Source organism: Onychomys torridus, chromosome 15, assembly GCF_903995425.1.
Source record: "Onychomys torridus chromosome 15, mOncTor1.1, whole genome shotgun sequence".
NCBI classification, from domain to species: domain Eukaryota; kingdom Metazoa; phylum Chordata; class Mammalia; order Rodentia; family Cricetidae; genus Onychomys; species Onychomys torridus.
Genome location: NC_050457.1, coordinates 15,649,043 through 15,672,302, shown reverse-complemented (window position 1 = coordinate 15,672,302; position 23,260 = coordinate 15,649,043). Strand labels below are relative to the sequence as shown.

Genomic DNA, 23,260 nt, shown 5'->3' with positions numbered 1-23,260 from the left:
CAGTGACAATACTGCCCTGTGGAAATTGCCAGTAGCCACATAGAATCTTTAGCTTGCAAATCTGAAGGGTGGGAGTTGTAAAGGAACCTCTCACGTTGGCTGGATTTGTTCTTTGTCACATGCACAGCCCACACAGTCATAAACAACTTACAACAAAGGCCAGAAAGCTGAAAGTGATTGTTCATATTAAAGCTACAGCACTTACCAGGATTTCACTCTGCAGTTCATTTATGTTTTTAAGGGTCTTTCTAGGTAAGCTATAATTTATTTAATAAAAATAAATTTTAACCGGGAGGTGGTGGCAAACGCCTTTAATCCCAGCACTCGGGAGGCAGAGGCAGGTGGATCTCTGTGAGTTCGAGGCCAGCCTGGGCTACAGAGTGAGTTCCAGGATAGGCTCCAAAGCTACACAGAGAAACCCTGTCTGGGAAAAAAAATCCTTATTTGACGTGTGTGTGTGTGTGTGTGTGTGTGTGTGTGTGTGTGTGTGTGTGTGTATGTGTGTGTGTGTGTGTTTGGTGCAATGTGACACCTTGAAATATGTTTGCAACACAGAATGATCAGGTCAGGTTAACTAACATACACATTAAATGCTCACATCCTTTTGCTTGTGATGATAAGTTACAAACTTGAAATATAGAACATACATGGCGGTGTAGTAGTGGAATTCTCTTGAATTAGACAGTGCATTATTATGTGTTATAGTTGCCACTCTGTGCAATAATCACTTAATTTTGATGGCACATCATTTTCCATATCTGTCACCCTCCTCCAGCCTCTGAAAATTGCCAACCTACTCATTGTTTCTGAGTTCAACTTCAGGTCCATAAACTAGTGAGATCATGTGGTGTTTTTCTTTCTGCATCTGGCTCATTTCATAGAATAATGTCCTCTAGGGTCCTCCACATGGTGGGATTCCCCTTCTTTAAGGCTGGGGAATAGCCCGTTATCTATACGGTAACATTTAGAATTCACTGATCTGATGAGGGAAGCCTTAGGTTGACATGGCATTGTCACTGCTGTGGCCAGCGCTGTGATACACACAGGGATGCAGCTATGAGACAATATGTGGTGAACTTGGTGATTTATAGCTGCTCCTCTTATTGTCCCACTGGGGGTTTGTGTGGTAAGACTATGTTCACAGATTCTGATAAAACGACATGTTTGATACCTTACTGTGTTTTTTCCTTTCAAATGATTTACCTATACTTAGTTAAAATTCTGTGACTATATAGCACCACTGTAGATGGCTGCTTGAAGCAAGGTTATTTAGGTTAGTTATTCCTTGTGTTTCTTTACTGATCATAGTTTACTCACTAAAAGGTATTAGGTTTTTTATTTTGTTTGGTTTTGTTTTGGTGTGTGTGTGTGTGTATGTGTGTTATGATGTGTGTGTGTGGGGGTATGTATGTGTGGTATGTGTGTGGTGTGTGGGTGTGTGTGTATGTATATGTGAATATGTGTTTGTGTGATGTGTGGGTATGTGATGTGTGTGTGTGTGTGTGTGTGTGTGTGTGTGTGTGTGTGTGTGTATGTGTGTATGTGTGTGCCTGGCACAGTGGTAACTTTAATGTACAACAGGTCAAGGGGGCAAGGATAAGACACACCAGTGGACAATTCTCCAGCCCTATGAGAGAAGGTTCCCAGAGCTACCAACACCGAGAGGAGGGAGTGAACCTTTTGGGGGGGGGGGTCAGAGGCATCAGAGATAGATTCTATTAGGGGAGCTGACATGTCAGTTACACAGTTCAAGAAAGTTCAGTGAGAATTTGCAGGTCCCAAAGGAGCAGAGGTAAAGGGAGAAACAACCATGCTTAGACAGAGACACTAAGAGAAGAGACGCGTCATGTCTGAGTGTAGACTATGTACCATGGTCTGGATGTCCACTAACCCAGCCCATAGGCCACAAACACCACTGAATAGCAGAGGAGGAAAAGCCTGTCTTTGGTGGAGGGTAATGAACACTGCTCGATAGTGAAGCCCACCAGGAGGAAAGGGGTCTTTGGGTAATTTGTTCTTTCCTCTCTGTCTCACTAACATGTGGTCAGAGTGAAGGGCTGCTTCAGTGTCCTGAAGGTGTATGTCTACACACAACACACACCCCATCACAGGTTAGGGTCCTCACAGATGCAGATTGGGTTTGCGCCATCTGGCTCTGTCTTGGGTATTCTCTTGGAGTGCACAGCCACTGTAGTTTATGGTCCATTTGTTTTCTTCTCTGCTCCCAGCTCTCGATAGGCTGCACAGCCTTGTGGCATCATAGGTTTCATTTCTCACTACAGGCCTTGAAAGCAGTCTGGGACACAGCCATATCCCAAACAAGCTAGTGGTCTGGACAGCAAAACTCAGGCCTTTCCTTGGTGCTGGACGCTATGCTTTCTGACATACGATTTTGCGGATGCTATCATTCTAGAGGGTCATCACCCTTGTTGTGCAGTTGGGACAAGAAGACTTCCTGTGAGAGAACTTCCCTAGAGCCCCAGAGAGAACCTCTTGACTTTGAGACAGTGTCTTGCTGTGTGAGTAGCTCAGTCTGGCTTCAAACTAGCACTCTTCTTGCCCCAGCTTCCCAAGTTCTTGGATCATAGGTGTATGCGAGCATGCCATGCTTAGCATCAATACTTTAACTCTTTGGCTTCCTTTGGGTTTCAGTTTGAGTGGGCAAAGAAGCTGCACTGGATTTATCCCTGCTTGCTCCTGTCTTCTCTACCCACCTCCCAGCTTCCACCTCATGGGACTTCTAGGTCATCCAGTGCCACCAAGGCCATTGGCCTTCCTGTCATGAGAAGTCCCCACCCTGGGCTTTGGCAGCGTAAGAATGTAGAGCAGCTGTAGGTGGGGCAGCACAGGTGAGGAATGTTTCACAGTGCAGCAGGCATGTGTGTGACATCTGGGACAGGTCACAGTAGCCCCGTGGTGGTGACACACAGCAGAACAGGTCCCACGGCCAGACCCGGTGAAGCCAAACGGATGCTTTGACAGTGAGGGCAAGGTTTAGTTCTTCACTTTTCTCTGTTGCTGCTGTTGGAAACATGTTCTCCGAAGAGGAGAGATGAGAGAGGAGATTTTGAGAGATAGTTGGGAGAAGGGACAAGTTCAGGTTTAAACACGGCTGGAATGCTGTTTAATAAGAGAAATGTGGGTTGCCATCTAGAGAATCAGACTACAGGGTTATCCACAGAATGAAAACAAACAACCAACCCGCAGAGAAAGAAAACTTCCTGACTGTGGTAGATGCTAGATTCCAAGACCATCACTCTGTTTTGATTTGTCCTTTCCCTTTTTCATCACCCAGGACTTTGAGTGTCTCTTTTAGACTACAGCAGAGGGACAAGTCAGAGATCACAGTGTCACACTAGGGAGGCTGCTGCTAATTTTGACACCCAAGGGACCTGTGGTGCACCAGGTCTGAGAAATAGAGCCATACATAGCGTTTGCATCCCAGGGAGACCAGATGATGTAAAGAAAATGATCTCTCTCTGTCTCTGTCTCTGTCTCTGTCTCTGTCTCTCTCTCTCTCTCTCTCTCTCTCTCTCTCACACACACACACACACACACACACACACACACACACACACACACCACAAGACCTCATCATGTAACCCAGGCTGGCCTTGAACTCATTACACAGCCTACGTTAACCTCAAACTTGAGCTCTTCCCATCTCAGCCCTTGAGAGCTGTTGACTACAGGTTTGTACCATCATCCCCAAGGCCGCAGAGGAGACTTTCAGTGAGTGGCTGAAAATAAGTGATTTGCAGGCACATACAGAGGCAGTGGTCGGTCTAATCCAACTTTAGAAAGCGGAAGCTGCTCTTCTTGCTCTTCCCATCACTTTTGTGCCCGAACCATGGTTTAACCTCTGTCTGTACTCTGCTAATGGAAGTGCCTAGCTGTCTTTAAAGATGCCTTTGAATTGGGCTCCCAAGTAGAATTGCTGTGGACACATCATGCAGCCCTTTGCTAGACCAGACCAGTTCACTGAATGCTTCTCCTGGCTTGGGCATTGAGTTTGGACAGAAGCCAACCACTGCTAAATCGCCACCCTTTAGAAGACTGCCCTACGAACACCGACTTGTTATTTTACTGAGTTTCTGCTCCCTTTCTCTTAAATCGAAATGGAGTTTCATTAGATCTAATGACAAATCCAATGTTGCTGCTGCTCAGAGGCCCTTTCATCAGGTTGACTCTCCAGAGTTCATGGCATCCCACCCATTGCCTGCACCAGAGTTTAGGAACGAGGCACAGCTGTCTTGTGCAGGATGTGGGACTGTCCATGAGGAAGCATAGGAGTTTTGTCCCAAGCATGGCCCAGAATCCTCAGCCCTCAATGGCATGCCCAGAGGACCTGAGAAGTCTATTTAGTCAATTTTTAATCTTTCCTTTTAGATAAAATTAGACAAGTCCACCTCCAGGATTGGAGGTCAGTGAGATCTCTGAACTGATGGTTTTAGTTTGAAAAAAGAGAAAGAATGACTTTGGATCACATCGGATGAGCAGATCTGGCAGGAGGGGAGGAGGGATAGTAGAAAGCTGTTTTTATTTTTAGGTCTTTCTTTTAGAGCAGCTTTGCTGGGCCCCAAGATAAAGTCTTGCATATGCCCAGCACATTTTCCGGCTATTCTAATATCACACAAAGTTCTCCAGTCATATTTTCCTCCCAGTCACTGCTGGTAATTAGTGCTGCCTTGGCCTCAGAAGGCCCAGTGTAAAAGGAAAGCTTTAAACCAGGAGCTTGTGGAAGGGAGGCAGGCACCTGCTGGGCCTCCGTCCCTGGTGGCCTGTCTTACTCTCCCCCACCCCTACTGTGAATTCCTAAGTGGGGCACTCCATGGCTCCCTCTGTGTTAAAGCACAGTCTTTAGGGAGTGACCCTCGGGTCCCACAGCAGTGGATGCCCATTCAGGAGCAGGAAATGCATCTAGATTCCCCCAAGGGAACTGGAGCCTGAGAGCCCCTTGACAGGACTCAGAGGCCTTTGTGCTAATAAGCTGCTGGTATGTCTGGGCTGAGCTCCTCTGGGAACCAACCACAGCACATGGATCTGTGGCCATTTTCTGGGATGAAGCAGGCCCCATTCTTTTCTTTGCCTTTGGCTGGGAGTGCACACTCCCCAGATGAGTGTTCTGTTTTCAACCTCCTGGCTTGCAGCTCCCTTACAATAGCATTGGAGAGCCTAAGCTGGCCAAACACCAAGCTGGGAAAGAAAACACAGGAACTTGTGTGAATAAGTTGCTGGGAGCCCCTCATAAGCCTGAGGCCAGGAGAATGCTCCACTCCCAGTCCCAAGGAGATGATGGGGGTGGGGGGACACCTCAGCACATATAATGCGATGCGGGAAAAATCTCAGACTGTCCAGAATCCGGCTGCTCCCAGTGTAACCCCTCTATGACCTTAAGCGAACAAGGGTCACGGCTGACTCTTGGTTGCCTCCTTTTTGAGTAGGACAAACGGTTCCAAGCCTCACTTGGTCACGTGGGCTTTGGTTTCTGCTTGTTGTCTTGAGGCAGCAGCTGAACCTAAAATAAAGACACCACATCATCGCATCCAGGAATATTGGGAAGCCATTGTTACATAACTCACATTCAAAATATGGACGGCAACTGTCCTTTGCAGCTGCGGGGCTGCCGTGGGAAGGCTTGGGAAGCTTTTCACCATCTCGATTAGTTAGAATTGGAGGACTCTGCCCCTCCAACAGCCTTCCTCTCTCCCTCCCTGCCCCTTCTCCCACCCTCTGTCCCTTTCACCCTTCCGTCTCTTCCCTCCTTTCTTAGGCTTAGACTGATAGTCTATCTCCTGGTCATTGAAGGAGATAAATTATTTTCTTAAGTTTTCCTGGTGGTCTTATAAGGGCTTCAAACTGCTTTCCAATGTGCCTGCACTTTCTTTTTTAATATTTACTTCCATGTTTTAGTTCTCTCTCTCTCTCTCTCTCTCTCTCTCTCTCTCTCTCTCTCTCTCTCTCTCTGTGTGTGTGTGTGTGTGTGCGCGTGTGTGTACACAGTTGCCCACAGAGATCAGAAGCATCATAGCCCCTGGCGCTACCCAATGTGCTTCCTGAGAACTTAACTGAGGTCCTCTGCAAGAGGAGTAGGTAGTCATAACCACTGAACCATTTCTCCAGCTTCCTCACCCACAGTGGTCTTTTGGTCTCCTCCTTCAAACCCTGGCAAACGTCCTAGCTTGGGTTTCTTTCTACATATGCCCGTATTAGAGTGTTCGATGTCTACCTTGGAACTCACGGCCCCAAGTATGCCCATTCCTCTCTTCAATACCCCAGATGTGCATGCAAATATAAGAAAACAAGCAGCCAGAAGTGCAGGGGTGAAGGGGAGAGAGAAGGCTTGATGAGATGGCACACGCATGCCCACAGCAGGATTGCCAGCAGGGTCGGTGCAGGGAGAATGGTTTGAGAGGCTGGGTCTGTGCAACGGCTTGAAGACAGTTTTAAGAGGGCAGTTGAAGGTAACTTCTCTGTCCTTCAAGGTCTTATCTCTGACAATCAATAACTGTCAGCAAATGACCGACCAAAAAGCAAACCAGCTCATTCAAGCTGGACAGTATTGGGGAACGATGCTGTGAATAGATGAGGGGAACTAGGAACTGGTGAGGCAGAGCAGCCGTACCTGCGTGTGAGCGTCCTTTGTTCTTGCTGTTACTTTTCTCACTGAAAAACAAATTGAGACAGAAATCTTACCCCCACCAAGGCTGTTTTTCAGGGCACAACTCAGTTGTTTGAAATTTATTCGCAAGGTTGTGAAACCATCAGCCCTATCTACTACCAGATCATTTTCATTGCTCAAAAGAAAACCCAGGAACAGTGACTGGGCAGTAGGATACATTTGTCAAAACCCAGTCCACAGCACAAAATAATAACACACAACGTAATGAATATTCCCCATATGTACAAGATGGGAGCCTTCTCTGCCTTGTGATGATAAAGTTCTCAGTCAACTCCAAGCTGCTCTAGTTAAATAAACAAACAATAAACTGTCTTTGCGCATTGGCAGTCCCCTCCTCAACCCCGACTCTCCTCTCCTGTAACCATCTATCTGCTTCCCATCTCCTCTCTTTTTAGAAGCATGGATGTAGTTTGTTTTGGGAGTTACCCTTAGGAGAGTGCAGAACATTCATTTATTGAAATCACAGCCGTATAATTTGTCTGTTTCTTCTGCAAACATCAGTGAACTATAAATTAAGATGGTGTAGGTAGTGACAAAAACCGTTGATGGTTAAAAAGAATAAAAAATACTTTCTGCTGTACAAAATCCAAAGCACCAGGCTGTTAACTCCACCACAGGCGGGCTAGCCAGGGCTTGGACTATGGAGGGCGGATCCCTGGGCAGCATTTGAAGAAGAGACTGAGATAAGATTCATGCTAGAGCCTGAACTGTGCGGGGGGGGGGGGGGGGGGGGGTGGTGTCGGGGTGTTTGGGGGCGGTGCCCCAGGGCCTCATACATTGTTTCTGATCTGCAGTAGTTGAGATTGCAGAGAAAGTTACAGGGAAGAACTCTGTGGGAGGGGCTCACAGCCTACTTCAGCAGCACTGTGGGTGACATCACCACAGGAAGGGAAATTTGACCTGCTCACTGAAGCGCCAGCTCTGGGCTGGGATTTTTTTTTGTTTGATTTAGAAAACAAAACAACCCTTTTTGTACAACATATATTGATCATGTTTTTCCCATCTTCCAACTCCTGAACACAACTCCCCATCTCTCCACCCACCAAACTTCATGTTCGCTGTCTCAACAAACAAACACCCCTAAAATCAAAATCAAAACAAACAAAAAACCCCCATAAGACAAAACATGCTAAACCAAATCAAAATGAAACAAAAATGCTCCTCTCCCCACCAAAAAAAGCCCACAGAGTTAGTTTTGTGTTGGCCAACTACTCCCGGGCACGAGGCCTGCCCTGGAATGTGGTTGACGTACCAGTGACATCCTATTAGAGAAAACTGATTCTCTCTTTTCCAGGAGTATGGACTGCAAATGGCATCTTGGCTGGGGGTGGGGGGAGACTGTGTTCCCTTTCCCTTCTCAGTGTTGGGGCCCTTTAACCCATTCAGCTCCTATGCATACTTCCACAGTCTCTGGGAATTCTTATGTCATCAATTCTGTAGTATCTGGAAGACACAGTTGCCAAGGCTATTGATTGCTCTCCAGAAGTTGATGGTAAGGCTCCATTGCTGAATGTATATCTATCTTAGTTAGGTTTTTCTTTAGCTTCAATAAAACACCATGACCAAAAAGCAAGTTGGAGATGAAAGGGTTTATTCTGCTTACACTTCTCTCTTTATCATCAGAGGGAGTCAGGAAAGGACCTCAAACAGGGCAGGAACCTGGAGACAGGAGCTGATGCAGAGGCCATGGAGGGGTGCTGCTTACCGGCTTGCTCCCCATGGCTTTCTTAGCCTGCTTTCTTATAGAACCCAGGACCACCAGCCCAGGGATAGTATCACCTACAATGGGCTGGGCCCTCCCCCATTAGTCACCAATAAAGAAAATGCCCTACAGGCCTGCCTACAGCTGGATTTTATAGAGGCATTTTCTTAATTGAGTCTCCCTTCTCTCTGATGACTCCAGCCTGTGTCAAACTGACATAAAATTAGCCAATACAATACATTTGCTTATGTTATTGAACACTGAGAAGTTGAGCTGGTACTCTGCTAGAGGCTCTATCCCTACTGACTAACATTCATGGTGCTGGAAGGTACTACAGCTGCTACTGGAGAAAATGGTAATCATCAATAACACCCATCTGCAAATCCTGCAACATACAACAATGACCTGTCTGCAAGATGTTCTTGTGTAATAGTAGCACAAATGTCATGAGAGTAACCAACCACTTTTTGATTGGATGTAAGGACAACTGTATAAGATGAAACCCACACCTGATACTGCTGAAGTAGCCAAGAACCTGTGATTACATAGATCATAGGCCTAGGGGAAAACCTATACTGTTGTTCTGATAAAGGAACATAGCAATAAAATGACCCCTAATGACATACTGATCTACAACCCATAGATCGATGATCTGGGGGTTTTGAGAGGCTATAGAGGATAAAGGAAGGGGAGGACCCTTCAAAAGCCCTTGTGTTGCTCCTTCATAGGCACACTTCTTCCTTGGCCCTGGGAAACAACTGACTTGTTTTCTGCTACTTCTCAATTGTATCACATAAAGGAATTATAGAGCATGGAACTTTTACAAATATTTTATTTTAAGTGTGTGTGCATGTGTGAGCATGTGCGAGTGCCCCCAGAGGCCAGAAGAGGGTGGTGTAGTCACTGGAACTGGAGTTACAGGCAGTTTAGAGCTGCTTAGCATGGGTGCTGGGAAGAGAACCAGATCCTCTGGAAGAACAGTGAAGGATCTTAACCACTGGGTTGGCTCTCTAGCCCTCTGGAATGTAGCCTTTTGAGGCTGACTTTTTAACTTTGCTTGGTACTTTTGAGAGGCAGTCAAGTTCCTGACTTTCTCAAAAATTGTTCCTTTTTACTGATGAGTAGTATTCCGTTGGGAAAATGTACCAGAATCTACTCACTTACTAGAGGATATTTGCATTGTTTCTTCCTGATAAACTATTTCTTTCTCTTGTCTTCTATCCAACAAGAAATTAGATTACACTCATCAAAAAGGAATTCCAATTATGACTTACCTCCAAGATGGCAATTATATTTCCTTTCCATGATAAATATAATTTGTCTGTCACACAGGGGCTTAAGCCATTGATGATGCTTGCTAAGGCTGCAGACGCGGCAATAGCAACAATTAGATGCAATTATAGACAGCTCTTCCCAGAATGGAGCCTGGATATAGAACAGGTTAGGTATCAGAATCAGCTGGTTCAGTGGAGTAGACTCCTGTTCTCTACTCCTGTATCACACCCTGCATAAAGAAAACTGGAAACGTTTTCCTGTTAGCTCTCACTTTTTACCTTCATCGGAAAATTGGTACAATGTTCTTTTTGTTCTTATATAAAAGTATGCAGTGTGGTAGGGCTGTGGGCTGAGTGCTACTCAGGGGTGTTAAGATGCTCTCTGTATTACCGTCAAGGTGCAAAGACATTTCTGGCTGGACTAGGCATGATATTACATTTTGAAATATGATTTACATCATGCTGGTAGATTTTGTAAGTTTATACATCTCGTAGGCAAATACTGTGTTGTTACATTTTTACTCTTGAAAAATAAACCAGTCAACCTTTTGTGTTTCTTTTCTTTTCAGTATTATTTCACTGTGCTTTTTGGGCATGAAGGCCAGAAGCCTCTGGAGCTGCGCTGTGAGGAGGAGCAGGCTGGGAAAGAGTGGATGGAAGCCATTCACCAGGCCAGGTGTGGGTCATGTCTCGTTTTGGATGGGGCTCATCATGGCTGCTAGTACTTTTGGAAGATTTTGTTATAGTAAGATGGTAACACGTTGGTCCCTTCCTGTGCTGTGTGTGAAGTGGTTATTTGCACTTTGCATGGCTGTGCAAACATAAACAGTATAGCAGACATAAACAGTAACAATTACCGGTAGTGGACATGGGTTTCTTCCTACACACTATGTACTTACTAAGTGCGTCTCAATTAGGGAATTTATTAAATGTATTACCACCCCTCCCAGCCATCCGCTACAGGGGTTTTACATTTATTTCCTCTTCGCATGTGAGGAAGAGAAGCTTGGAAGGTGTGTCACACAGCTAGGGGTGGCAGAGCTAGATAGTCACCTAGTGGAGCCCACTTTTATAACACCTGGTCCCCATCTCCCACCCTACACAGTCCCATTATTGAATGGTAGTAATAAACTCCAACTGAGTCAAACAGAAAAATGTGGTTTATTGCCCCCTAAGTAATACCAGGACTATAAGACACTCCTCTATGCCTATTAAATTGGAATGAGAAATCTGAAAAGGATGTGTGTGTGTGTGTGTGTGTGTGTGTGTGTGTGTGTGTGTGAGAGAGAGAGAGAGAGAGAGAGAGAGAGAGAGACAGACAGACAGACAGACAGACAGAAAGACAGACAACCTTTTTGTTTTGATTCAAATCCAGTTCTTTTACTCCTATGTGTGCTTGCTGTTTTTGCCCATCTTCCCAGCCAGGAATGCTATCTTGTTAAAGATTGTATTGCTATGATAAACAAAATGACTTGGGGAGGAAAGAGTTATTTATTTCATCCAATAGTTCAAGTTCATCATCCAGGAAAGTCAAAGCAGGAACTCCAAGCAGGAACTTGGAGGCAGGAGCTGATGCAGAGGCCATGGAGGGCACTGCTTACTGACTTGCTCTCTGTGGCTTGCTCAGCCTGCTTTCTCACCATGCCTAGGATCACCAATGCTGCCTTGGCCCCTCACACATGAGTCATCAATGAAGGAAACACATTGCAGACTTTACCAAGCTCATGGGAGCATTTTCTCAGCTGAGGTCTTCTCTTCTCACATGACTCTACCTTGTGACAAGTTGACATAAAACTAGCCAGCACAGGTGCCATCATTTCACCTTCATTCAGCTCCGTCTCTCATCTTTCTGATGTTTCAAGGAAAAACTCAGCCATGGAGCATTTTTTTTTCTGTGCATCTGGCAATGCCACTTCCCCCTGAGACTCTGCGATAGATCATCCCTCATCAATCGCTACTCCAAATTGCTGCTACACCTGTGTTGTGTACTACATGTAGATATGTAGCAACATAAGTTATTTTCTGTGCGATTTCTACTTCCTGAGCAGGCTTGTGTGTACCTTGAGCCTCAAGAGAAGGAAGGATTGGGGCTCATTCATTGTTAAATGAAATGCATTTGCTAATTGTGCAGCAGGCGACCAGGAACAACTTCTAGGTAGGTTAATAGACAAAAGAAAGTACCATTCCCCAATGATTTCTTTCTTCTCTTTGAATCCTGGACATGTTCATTCTGAAAACCTCCTTGTTCTCCCTACTTTTTAAGGACAACTGTGATGCTAAGCACTTTGCACACCTATCTTTTATATTGTTTTCAGCAGCTCAGCCAGGTATCACCAGTCCCATTTGACAAATGAGAGAACAGAAATTCAAACAGATTGGGCAAAATCTACCACCAGGTTGTTAAGCTGCAGAACCACATGGGTCTGCCAGACTTAACAACGTTTAACCAGGGCTCTGTATTGCCCTTCTCTTCCTTACCTTCTTTCTCTGCTTTTTTTTTTCCTACTTCTTTTTCTCTTTCTCTCTTCAAAGATGAAAGTAGCTGGGCGGTGGTGGCACACACCTTTAATCCCAGCACTCAGGAGGCAGAGCCAGGCAGATCTCTGTGAGTTCGACACTATCCTCTACAGAGCAAGATCCAGGACAGGAACCAAAACTACACAGAGAAACCCTGTCTCAAAAAACCAGAGAGAGAAAGAGAGAGAGAGAGAGAGAGAGAGAGAGAGAGAGAGAGAGAGAGAGAGAGAGAGATTATGGTTGAAAGTAAAAGGTACCAATAGCAAAATATTTCACTTTTTATCACTCTTCTTCTAAGTAGTTATCTGAGATGCAGTTGGCAACCAAAGCCAGTTCCCAGGGGCAGCTCTGTGAGGTGAGGGACATGCACACTGCTCAGCGCTCAGTGCCCACTGCCTGTACTCCAGAGTGGGGCTGATGCAGAATGACTTAAGGAGGTCAGGGCTTCAAAGACGAAAGACGCACGAAGGTGGCAAGGGAGAGTCCTGGGGCCATTTGCAGTCACAACCTGTGTAGCTGCGTCTGTTCTTTTCTACCTGAACATTCCAATGAAGGATGTGATGTCAAACATGTGTATTTGACCATACTTCACATCCCAGAAGAGCAGGCACCACTGAATGCCACAGATGGCTTTACTGTTGACAAGGGAAGGTTTTGGTGAGCTGGATGCAGTGAGAATTACTTTAAAGATGTATGGATTTCAGAAGAGAGATGTTTTGTTTGTTTGTTTCACTATGTCATGATAAGATTTTGTCATGTGTGTGGGTGTGAGCAGTAACTGGTTGTCTTGAGATACAGTGAAATCTAAAGCAGTCTCGAGAAACCACTTAAGTGGTCTAGTCGACAGATTGGTAAACAGCCTTGTTTTTCCTCTTAGATTTGAAGGTCTGCTTAGTGGTCTTTTTTTTTTCCCTTGATGCTTTGGTTCTTATTTTTTTTCTGTCTTACTTACTTTACTTTGATTTAATACCCGGGACTGAGTTCTTCAATGACTCCTTTGAATCGGACTGCTTTAGACTTGTGTTCTTATATTTACCTTTTTGAATTGAAATGATTCTGAAATATTTACTTTCTAAATCAAGGAGTAATAACACGGAATCTCCAAAATTTGCCCAGACTTTGTTCATCTATAAACAATGCCAGAAAGTTAATGAAGCTGCTTCCCACAGAGACCATTAGCCATTTTTTTTTCTTGACATTATGCATGAAACACAACTAATGAGCTGGGCTTGGTTGGCTAAACACTTCACTTTTAAGTGGCAATCTGGTGACATTAATCTGGCATTGCTAGCTTCCAATGGAAAGCTTTAAAGTGGTCAATAGTTAAGTCTTTATTGATTCCTCTTTTCAAAAGTCAGAGATTTTGGTTAATCAGTAACTATTTCAGCACAAGGCTTGTTCTTTTCTGTTATAAATCCTCCAATAGACACTACACAAGACTACTGTTTCTCCATCTCCTGCTTTCTAGAATGGCTTCTCCATGAAGCCTGGTAGGCCCGTCTTTATGCACCATGGAAGACAAGCCATTGTGTTGGCCCTTGTGTCAGGGGAGCCTCCATACCACAGTTTGTCTTTAGACGCTCTTTGGATCGTTTTCTGAGATGTCCAATTGCGTATTTCTTCCTATAGGTCAGATGCAGAAAATAATATCATCAGAACTAGCATTTTCAACCTGAAACTTTGACTCAGCCCAGCAACATTGGTGTTAGAGTTTTGCACACAATTGCTCAACATGATAATTCTAGAGCAGACACACTTCAGATTTCATTCCGCATATGTTATGGCATGTGGGAAGCTGCTACCAAAACTCAGCTCTCTTATTGTTTGTGTAAGTTGAAGCCAGAGCTTTTAATAACACTTAAGTCTATGGTTATTTTATAAATGATTTGCCACTTGGGCAGGAACTTAAGCAGCACCAATAACTGGTATTCTTTCTCCATTTTTCATAGTCATGTATGTCAGACTCAATTGAAGTAGTTGAGTACTTAAAAACATGCAGAACACTGATCTAGGTAATTGTGGATCCTGAAGACTTCTCGGCTCACATGACATCCATTTAGTGTTCTATCTGCTGGGATATTGAGTCTACAGGACCTTTGGAGTAAGATGTCCTTGGTCTGGAAGAGGACATGGTGCCTTCATTCTAAGCTCATTGCATCCTGGCTTCAGCATGGGATCCACAGGATCTGGAATACAGCAATCAGGAACTGAGTGATAAGGCAGTTCAGGGGTGTATGGGAATCTACCAGAGGACTTTGTGGCCATCTGAAGGTGAACAATATTAGGTCAATACGGCACCTAACTCAACTTTTGCCCTCTAGCTTAGATAGTATCACCCACTAGAAGAACAAATGATGAGTTAGTGTGAGCTTGTAAAGCAGATGTTGATTTTTGGTCAGGAAGGGGAATTGGATGTTCCTGTGACATTCCTGCCATGTGGCATGTAAGACATGAGAGAATGAGTAGCCAGGGACAACTAGATGAATAAGGCTTGTCCTGAGAAGAGAGCTGGGTTTGGGTTGAGGTTGGGAGACAGTTGGTGAGACCTGGAGGTGTTGAGACGACTATCATGTTTTGCTGTAGTGCTGATCTGTGGCTTACGTTGGAGACCATTCCACTGCCTTGGGCTGGTTTTGCAATTTCTTCAAATGAAGATCTGCTCAAATCCACACTCCAGTTCTCGTTCCTCTTCTCCATGTGTGTCTGATGTGGGGATCTCAGGCTTGCTTTGAGGAGAGAGTGTTGAATGGGGAAAGGGATTGGCAGAAACATCCATTCCTGGATGCTGGCAGATGGAGCATTGCAAGGCCTTGACCTGACCCTTTCTTTGACTTTGTCATTCCTAGCAGGATAAGGAGGAGGTCTTTCAATTGAGCCTTATTATATTTTTTTTTGGTGGTGGGGAAGAAAGCTTTATCCCACTCCTGAGTTTGTTCTTTTTAGCCTTTTGATGACACGTGCCGTTGTATTTGCTCCTCTTTGGCATCTACCCCAAGACACACCAAGTGGCTAAGGCCGCCCTTTCTCTGCTTGCTCCAGGCTATGGTCCATGCCTAGTGGACCATGCACTTCTTCTGGTTTAACCACCATGGCATACATGGAACTGTCTTCATTGCATCAGTCTTAGATGAGAAGATCTTGTGAGGGCTACCAGCCTAGCACATGGCAGAACTAGATTTAAGAACAGGTCAGAGCAAGATGCATTGCCTCAGTTATATGTAGAAATTCACAAAAGTGCATCATTCTATGTTGAACTGTCTATATAGCATCTCCTGGGTGCTCAGTGCTGCCAGGAACTGGTGGATTGTCACAGGTCTCTACTGCTGTCCATGTCTGGGCAATTTTCCTAGGTCAAGCTATGAATCCTGACTGCTGAGCCACCTCACTCACCCTTTTCCCACTTTCCCCCCATCTCTATCCTCTGCATGGTTACCAAAGTGTTCTTTCTAAGAACATCTAACCAGCTGAAAGGGCCTCAATCTTTTCTACTGACTTATTATTTTATTCAATTAACTTCTTATTATCAGAAGTTTAAATATGCAAGCAAGGTAGGGTTTGTACAATAGTTCTCTGTGTTGCTTGAAGAAAAGAAAATGTGCATCATTTTAACTGATATGTATTGCTTCTTGATCAAATACTCTGAGTTCTGGGGTACAGTGTGCCAGTCAGCCCAATGCTCTTTCCAAGCTGAAATTTTCAAATGTCTTATGTCCTCGGTTCCAGGTAAAACAGTGCTGGAATTTTGATGTGCTGACTGGTCCTTTCCAGTCTGATCTACAGAAATTTGTCTCTCAGATTGGAGATCTCAGTGACCTGCACCATCTTCCCTGGCCCTTGCCCTGTCCTGCCAGGAAGGACTGACCAACTCTTCCCTTGTCTGAGCCTCGGGCACAGCCTCCTGTCTCTCTCAAAGCCACTAAGACATCATTGCTTTGGCTTGCTTAGATGTCTGTTTCTCTCTGTTGGCCTGAATTTCTTCAAAGAAAACTGCTCTGTTCCTCCCTTGTTCCTTGCTCCTGGCATTGTGCCCAATTGTTTTTCAGAAATGTGTGTGCCAATTTAATCCCTCTCATCAAGGCAGGAGAAAGCTGGAATCATTTTTTAAAAAAATTCTTGTTATATTGATGTGTAAAAATGGTATCTTAGTGTAATGAGCATTTCCTTGGACATTTATAGGATTGACTATTATTTTTTTACTACCATTAATCTTGATCTGTGTTTCTATAGGAAGTATCATTTCATGCCCTTCTCTCATTTTGTTCTATTAATGTTTTTCCATGTTCTATCTGATTTTATGAGTTCTTTCCATGATGAATTTGTTATCTGATGGTTATATTCATTGTTAATCAGCTACACCATTTTTCTGTCTTATATCTGTGAGTTTTTTTTTTTTTACAAAGCTTTTGAATTACAATCCAATCAAAATATATTACCTTGGAGGGAAATGAATTCAAAACATTATTTTTTTATTTAATTGGCTTATATTTCATATACTACAAAAATCTTTCATCTGAAGTTACACAATTAAGATTATTCACAAGGCTGCACAATCTTTATTCTAACTCCAGAACACTTTCAACATATAAAAACAAACAGTTAGTCTTTTACCATCTACCCTTACCCATAGCCAACCAGCAATTTACTTTATTAATAGATTTTTTCATCTGGACATTTCATATAAAAGGGAACCAGACAGAACTGGTTCTGGCTTCCTTCTTACCATGATGTTTTCAAGACTCCCCATGTTGTACCAGTAGAGCACATTTGAGGTACCTTATTCCTTTTTATATCTGAATTGTCCATTCTGTGGTTATACTACATTTTGTTTATGTATAAAATGATGGATATATGGGTTGTTTATATTTTTTCCATTGTGAATAATGCTGCTATGAATATCTGTATCCAAGATACACTTTCAATTCTCTTGGATATGTACCCACAAGAATCCTGTGCCGTATGGTAACTGTGACCAACATTTTGAGGAACTCCCAAAGTCTCTTCCACAGGGACAGTACTGTTTCTCACCAGAAATGATGAAGATTTCGAGTTTTCCAGACCCTCACCAATGCTTGCTTCTGTCATTTTGTTCTGCAATGAGTTCATCTAGTAGAGGCTAAGCTACACAATCCGTTCATTTTAGAGGTGTGCCCTAAAACATCCTCACCCCAGAGTAATTAACTTCAGCATAATTGTCTTCCTGGCGTGTTTCCTTACATCACTACCTGGTCTGTTTTTGTGTTGAATTGTGCTTTAGAAAGACTTATTGACAAACCTTCCCTCAGCTCCAAGTGAGACACTTCAATAATGAACTGTGACTGTGCACTGGGTTGGAGCATTGTTAGAAGAGGGAGGAGGGCTCATCTTTTATCTCTGTTCCTCTTGTTATTTTCTTAACATCTGAGCCGCCACTGACTGGAAAGAGGATAATTGGGGAGCAAGGAACCTGTCAGGGAGAGACTGGTAGGGTAATGGTGCCAGGACCTCAAGCTAAGGTGGTACCTGAGAGGTACTGATGCCAGTGGAGATACAGATGTGAGAAAATCTGAGGACCAGAGAGTGTAGAAGACAGTCTAGTGATGCTGAGTGACCGTGAGGAAAGTTCAGGAGCTATTAGACTGTTTCAGGTCACTGTGACAAGTCTCCAGTCAGTTCAGTTACAAAGAAAGAAGCTGTATTTTGGCTCACTGTCTCAGATGTTTTGACACATGATCACTTGTCCCTGTCCTGTGGGGCCCATGGTGAGTCAGCAAGCCACTGTGTGGGTATGTGATGGGACAAAACGATTCACCTCATGAACACAAGGTGAAAAGGGGTGGGGAAAAGACTAGTTTCCATCAAAAGTCTGTTCCCAATAATGTGTTAAGGGTTCCCACCACCTCACAGTAACAGCACTGGGGACCAGCCTTCTGTACAGGAGCCTTCAGGGGACAGTCAAGATCCATTCTGTAGCAGAGGCTTGATCTTGCCCCCAGGATTCAAGATCCACTGCTGCCTTCTGGGCCTGGATTCTTCCTGTTTCTGAAGATGCTGAGACTCTTGGGATGAACAACCTTCTCTATAAACCCGAGCATTCCCCTGGAGTTTGGAGTTGGGTCTTTTCTTTAGGAACTGTCACTGAAACTTCCCGTCTTAGGTTTTGCTTCAGTTTGCTCCACACACTTGTCTTGAGCTAGAATGAGTAGGATGAGCATCTCACCTACCTAGTAACCTGTCGCTAAGGTAACATACTGTTTGCCCTCTATACATAAAGAACCACTGCAATTCCAGGCTGAGTCTCTTCTCTGGGCATGTCAGGATTTCATTTGAATGTTCCCCTTTCTCCTGTGAGGAACAGTGGTGGTTTTGTTTGGATCATAAATACTGCACACCAATATTTTGTGCCAATGTATGTCCCATGCATGACACATGTTGGTACTACACAGATGGGTTTTTAGTTTTGCTTTTATCGTGTTGACTTACATAGCTTCAGTTTCTTTCCCTTGGCACCATGAAATGACCTTTGCTTCCTTCCTCTGCCTCTTTATTCTTGTTTCTTTAGGTAGGGATTGAATTGAAAAGAAAAATGAAGGGAATAATATGTTTGGCAATTTTTTAAAGCTTGGACAGTAATCTAGGAAGTGGAAAATTTAACCAAGTAAAGTATATGTTGGAAATACATTAGAAGAGAAACACCAAGAAACACTCAGAAAAACTTGGAGAAGCCAGGCATGCACCATTGATCTGGCTGGGAATGGACATCCCTTTTCTGGTGGGCTTCACAGAAGGTTTGTAGACACAATTGAAGGATCACCCCAGTAAGAGCAGAGAGGAGCAAGGAGGCACTCCAGTGGCATGAGTTGTATGATTCGAGAATTACTGCATATGATGTGTAAAGCTATGTAGAATCCATTGTGTTGATGACCCTTTCACTGCATGCTGACTGTTCTGAAGCTCACACCAGAAGCTAGACTAGTGGGGAGCATTTTCCCTGCATCATTGAAGGGCAACCCCCAGCTGTTCTCACCTCTGCCAGCACAAGCCACTCACTACCCCTGTCTTCCCCATTACAACAGCCAAAATGATCTTGTTGAGAAGACAGATATTGACTCGTTTTAAAACCCAAGCTTGAATCCCACATGAGAAGGAAAACCCAAGATTCTAGATTAGCCCACATGTTTCACTACTTCGTCCCCTCCTGTGCCTGCCTCCTGGAGACCAGTGACCTTGTCATCTCCTCAGCCAGGCCAGGCCCACACCACCCCATCACCAGGCTTTGGGATTTGGGCTTGCCTGTACCTGGTGTGCTCTTCTGCCAGTGAGGACTCTCTCCTTCAGGTAGTTAGTTCTACTAGGACCAGCTTCCTGGTGAGAACGTCCTAGGCCTGGCTTGGAACTGTATTTCCTCTCTTCCTGTTTCTTATCTGCCTTCTCCCTGTTCTCCTCTTCAGTACTAATCACCAGGTTTTCTTATTAAATATATCTTTTATTCTTACTGCTGTGGAAGATCCATGAGGACACGGAACCCCCTCCCCCCATTTTATTTATTCCTGTGCCCAGAGCTTCCATTTGTCTCTGAACACATACCACTTAATGATAGGTTTTAGTCATAGGATCAACTTGGACTTACAGAAACATGCAAAGGAACATTTACTCCAGACACTAGTGTTATTACATATATTATTATCATATTATTAATACCCAATGGGGTAAATATCTAAAATCAGAATTCCTCCACTCACTTAGTATTGTACAAGTGTTAGAAATATAGACAAGCATACACATGGTAACTTACAAAGTGGGTAAACACCATTTATAATGTCTCTAGCCAGAGACAACAACTCTTTATGCTTTGATCTATGTCCTTACTTGGCATGCGTATTTGTCTCTCTTCTTCCCCTACATATCTATATACATTATTAACCATTTATTTCTTCTTCATATGAACACACACATACATACCTAAATATGTGTTCTATACACACTATTTGTCTTGATTTCTTCTTTTCATGGAACAGTAAGCCTTTGGTATACTCATTATTATTATTAATTTTTTTTTTTTTTTGGTTTTTCAAGACAAGGTTTCTCTGTGTAGTTTTGGTGCGTGCCCTGGGTCTCGCTCTGTAGACCAGGCTGACCTCAAACTCACAGAGATCTGCCTGGCTCTGCCTCCCGAGTGCTGGGATCAAAGGTGTGAAACACCATCGCCTGGCTGGTATACTCATTATTTTATACCTATTTTTGGCAGTACTGGAGGGAAAACCCAGGATGTCATATATGTGAGGCAAGTACTCTATCACTGAGCTACAGCTGTGGTCCTCTTTATGGCTGTTTTTTTTTTAAAAAGATGATTTTTAAATACCTTGCAATAATTCTAATAAACTGTGCTTGATTAACCAGTTGTATTTTACAAATGTGTATAGTGGATTGTCTCAGTTTCTTTTGCGTTAATGAACATCTTGTTTCTTTGTACATCTTGGCGAAAATTTGATCATATTTTTGGCTTATGTTATAGAAATTAAAACACTAATGCAAAAGACATAATCTTTCACACCTGCTTTGGTATGTTTGGGATATTGTCTTCTTGAGTGGCTGCTCTGGAACACCGTGTGACCTTACCCAATCCACTCAGCTTTTGTTCTTGCTAAATGTTAATGACTTCTGAAGGTCTTAACCAGTTTTTGATTAAGTAGTATGTGTTTTATACATTTATTGGCTTATTATATTCTATGAAGCCCCTTTGTCTAATTTTATCCAATACTATCCACTTGTTATAAATATGAAGCCTTTAACTCAGTTTACCTTTTATGTTTATCTTTTGCTCCATCTGTCTGTTGCTTTTATCTTTTGCAGTTCTTAAGTTAGTTGACTTTGTCCTAAAATACTGCAGTTACATCTCTTGTTGACTTCTCAGCTCAGCACAGTTTGTGTCCTAAACAGACACAGACATTTTATGTGTTCTCATTGTGTTTTTTTCTCTCTGGATGCTGAGCTTTTATTGTGCCTGTTACTATTTATTATCACTTTATAAAGTTTTCCACATTTATTTTCTGTTCCCTAAATTCAGTCAGGCCTCTGAATTGGCCACAGGTGGATTCTAAAAATTAAAAGCCAGTGGGAAGGGTGGTATGGCACAGTTAGAGTAAGACCTGCCTTTGGACAGCCCAGTGGGGCAATGGTAACTCCCAGTATTTCCTGAAGCTCCGGAAGGGAGGCAAGCAAAGGCTCCTGATGAGGAGAAACTCTGCAAGTCCCTGCCTTGACTCATGCTGCTTCACGTGTTCAAAGAGCAACTGTGTACCAGTAACTCACTTCATTTGTTTGTAAGAGAAAGCAATAACAGACCATGATAAATGAAGACCACATGAGAACAGGAATAGGCAGAGTGCTGGAGAGGTCCCCAGAAATCCACAATGATATATCCTCTGTAGACTGCTGGCAATGGTCGAGAGAAAGCCTGATTTGACCTAGTCTGGTGATCAGATGGCCAAACACCCTAATGGTTGTGCTGGAACTCTCATCCAATAACTGATGGAAGTGGATGCAGAGATCCTCGGCCAGGCCCCAGATGGAGCTCCAGGAGTCCAATTGTTGAGAAAGAGGAGGGACTGCAAGAGTGTGAATTGTTGAGACCAAGACTTGAAAAGCACAGGGACAAATAGCCAAACGAATGGAAGCACATGAATTATGAACCAAAGGCTGTGGAGCCCCCAGCTGGATCAGGCCCTCTGGATAAGTCAGACAATTGAATAGCTTGAACTGTTTGGGAGGCACCCAGTCTGTGGGACCCGGACATGTCCTTAGTGCATGAGCTGGCTGTTTGGAACCTTGGACTTACACAGGGACACTTTGATTAGCCTGGAAGGAGGGGACTGGACCTGCCTGTACTGAATCCACCAGGTTGAATTGAATCCCCAGGGGAGTCTTGGCCCTAGAGGAGATGGGAATGGAGGGGAGGGGCTGGGGGGAGGGTGGGGGGGGGGGTGGGAGGGGGGAAGACAGGGGAACCCATGGCTGATGTAAAATTAAAACACAAATATAATAAATTAAAAAAGGAGAATTTAAAAAAAAAGAAAGAAAAAGCAATGAGGACATTTGCACAGTGGACAGGGCATCGTATATATCAAAGTATTGCAGCTGGCGTTTGGTCCCACAGCACACAAACAATCACACAGAACTGAGTGTTTGCTCCTTGAGTCTCACTTCCTGCAGCAGCTTGTTCTATTTATTAGTCTTGGTCTCTGACCGCTCGGCTTGGTTGTTGCCTGGGTCTGACTTGTGGTTCCGACACTCATTGACCTATAGAATTTTAGCAATTAGGCTTTGTTTCCCAGCCTTCTTTTTCTATCCGGTTGCTTCATTTCCCTGGCAGCCTGCTTGCTTCGTGGCTCTTAATCTGAAGACAGTGCATCTCAGCTGCCAGGATGACCCTTGCTTTCTGTGGCAGCTTTTCTGTTTGTTCATTTGGGGCTGTATTTGCTATCTGTTGTTGTCTAAAGGTTGACTCCACAGTGATTACCACAATAAGGAACTCATTATACCCCACAGCTCCTGCAGGCCTGTGTCTCAGCAAGGATTAGCTTGGTTGCCTCTGCTTAGAAATTTCTCACAAGCTGCTGATCAGGTCTGTGGGCTTCTCTGAATGCATGAGTTGGGAAGGGTTTGCTGCTGTCTATGTCTACAGGTGCTGGCTGGATCCCCTTCCTTATGCATTGTTGAGCTGAGCCTCTAGAGGACTGTAGGTGAGAGACCCTCCTCGGTTTCTATTCATCATGAGCCTCTGGATAGAGCAGTTCACAGCCAGGCAGCTGCCTACCCTCTGAGTAAACCAGCAAAAGAAGGCAGGCGAGATGGAAGCCAGAGTCTTCTGTGATGTCACCTTCGAAGTACCATCCACCTCTTTGCTACACTTCATAATAAATGCGTTGTTTCCAGCCACTGAGTTTGTGGTAAGCTGGTCCCGCATGGTTCACTGCCAGGTACTCACATAGTTTTCCTTGTTTGGTTCTTCCTTACATCTTCAGTTAAGCACTGTTCTCTCTCTGAGCACAGCCTTCTTTAGGAAGGTGGCCGACTTTTCTACAGAGAGCAGATCATAGCTGTGATCTA

At 44.0% G+C, this 23,260-nt stretch overlaps 1 protein-coding gene across 4 annotated transcripts in view; it reads left to right on the top strand.

Annotated features, from left to right (window-relative positions):
• Positions 1 to 23,260, top strand: part of Rasgrf2 (Ras protein specific guanine nucleotide releasing factor 2) — a 225,652-nt gene that overhangs the window by 54,831 nt on the left and 147,561 nt on the right. For all 4 annotated transcript variants that reach the window (XM_036207032.1, XM_036207031.1, XM_036207030.1 and 1 more), the window contains exon 2: positions 10,228 to 10,334. In XM_036207032.1, the coding sequence (XP_036062925.1) occupies positions 10,228 to 10,334 (107 nt within the window). The remainder of the gene's footprint in view (positions 1 to 10,227; positions 10,335 to 23,260) is intronic.